Source organism: Bison bison, unplaced genomic scaffold, assembly GCF_000754665.1.
Source record: "Bison bison bison isolate TAMUID 2011002044 unplaced genomic scaffold, Bison_UMD1.0 scf7180017864444, whole genome shotgun sequence".
NCBI lineage: Eukaryota > Metazoa > Chordata > Mammalia > Artiodactyla > Bovidae > Bison > Bison bison.
Genome location: NW_011495006.1, coordinates 155,466 through 157,585, shown reverse-complemented (window position 1 = coordinate 157,585; position 2,120 = coordinate 155,466). Strand labels below are relative to the sequence as shown.

Genomic DNA, 2,120 nt, shown 5'->3' with positions numbered 1-2,120 from the left:
TGCTGTGCTGGGACCTCGGAGATTTGAAGGCAAGGTTGCACTCTGCTCCCAGAAGTGCTTGTCAGAGGGGCCTGGCGACACCCAGCTCAGTAGCACTGACAGAATCTCAAATGGGGAGGCGGCGGTGCAGGCCTCGAGGGGCTGGAGAGAGCCAAAGGCGGGCCTGGACTTGGGAGGCTCGCGATGGCTGTCGGCACAAGGACCTGCAGCAGCTGCATTCCGTGATCACCACCACGTCCTCTTAAACAGCTCTCCTGGCCACATTTGTCCAGGGCACCTCCCCAGATAATCTTCTCATAGTGGGGAGCTGGGGTGCGGCCCAGGCCCGGCGGTGGTCCACACAGCGCCGAGGAGGGCGATGGTCACTGCCTCTGTAGAGGCTCCTGGGCCTCTGGGGACATGTCCTCTGGGCCCACTGTGCTTGCTCGCACCCAGGGACCTGCCCACGCAGCGATGAATGCCTGCTAAGCTAGAAGGTCCTAGAGCCCTGGTCCTGCCTTACGCCTTTGAGCTCAGGACCCCAGAGCTGGGGAGACGCCTGAGGCCAAGGGAGTGGGAGCAGCGTCCTCCTGTAGGTGGGGAGACCCCGGCCTGGAGGTCCCCTGGAGGCAGGGTCAGCAGTAGCTCCAGGCTGCTGGGTCTCTTTCTCACTGGGCTGACAGGGCCCTTGTTCTGGGTGAGATGGGAGTGGCCGGAAAGCGGGCTCTTCTGTGGCCACATGTGACAGGCGTGACCCGGAGGCCACCTCAGCTCTCGGCCCCCCAGCCCTGGACCTCGCTGTAGAGGCTGGACCCCTGGCCACCCAGCACCACCCACAGCCCCTGGAGGTGGGCTAGGCCCGGGCCGAGTCCCCTGACCTTCCACCTCCAGGGAGCCTGTCCGGAGCCAGTGGACATTCAGGGCCCAGCCTTTGTCACCAAAGGAGGCCCTGGACTCCTCCCATCACCCCTCATTAGCCCTCCCCCCCCATGTATCCACACACCCCCATTCTCCCCTACACCCCACTCATACACTCGCACCTGTGCACCCTACACATATACAGTCTGTGCACCCACTGTACACCCACACCCCGATTCACCGCACTCATATACTCATAGCCCTGTATCCTCTGCACCCAATGCCCTACGCCCTGTGCACCCCGTGTACCCCCTGCACACCCCTCGCGTGGTGTGGCTGGGTGGCCCCACGAACACTGCGCCTGTTCTGAGCCAGGAGCAGCCCCGTGACGGTCCCACCCAACTTCCCGTCCCAGGGCGAAGGCTCCGTACCCTGAAACCGCTCTGTCTCCGTCTCCCTTTGTCTGTTGCTGTTGTCTCTCACCTCCCCCCACCCCCCACCCCGCCGCAGTCCTCAGCATCCACAAGCTCCCAGCCAGCGGAGCCACCGACATCAGCTTCCCCATGAAGGGCTGGCGGGCCACAGGCGACTGGGCCAAGGTGCCGGAGGACAGGGTCACTGTGTCCAAGAGTGTCTTCTCCACGGGGCTGGCAGGTGAGGGCCTCAGGGGGCTGGAGGAGCTCCCCAGAGTCTAGAACTTCTCAGTCCCCCCAAAGAACTTCCCAGCCCCACTCCAGAAGCACTCCAGAAGTTCTGACGTGCTGCATCAAGGGCCAGGGTGGTGTCCGTTTCTTCTACACAATCTCAGTGTTCCTGAGATTGCCCCCTCTTCCAGGAAGCCCTCTTTGCCCTCCCTATGTTGGGAGACCCCAGGCAATCTTGGCTGAATGGACCCCCTCATCACAGGGAGGGAGAGGGTCTTGCCTGGTGTCACACAGCAGGCGATTCCAGTTCCCAGGAAGAGAAACTGTGCCCTGCCTGCCCCTGGCTTTCAGGGGCCACTCAGGGAGACCGAGGAGGTACCTCAGCTCCACGGCAGTGTGTCCATGGTGGGGGTGGCAGGGCGGGACACACTCCTCTTGCCCAGCAGGGCCTTGGCCTGGGGGTGGTGGGAGGAGGGCGACCACTGTGCTCTCTTCCAGAGGCTGATGACTCGTCTGTGTTCGTGGTGGGCACTGTGCTTTACCGAAACCTGGGCAGCTTCTTGGCCCTGCAGAGGTGGGCATCACGGGCACAGGTGGGAACTGGGGAGGCTGGGTCTGGCGGAGGTGGGGGCTGGGGAG

General features: G+C 63.5%; 1 protein-coding gene across 1 annotated transcript in view; it reads left to right on the top strand.

The window, feature by feature from the left end:
- The window catches only part of BAI1 (brain-specific angiogenesis inhibitor 1), a 9,163-nt gene extending 7,631 nt beyond the window's left edge, over positions 1–1,532 (top strand). The window contains exon 13 of the mRNA XM_010858815.1: positions 1,348–1,532. Coding sequence (XP_010857117.1) covers positions 1,348–1,532 — 185 coding nt within the window. The remainder of the gene's footprint in view (positions 1–1,347) is intronic.
- Positions 1,533–2,120: the final 588 nt, after the last annotated feature.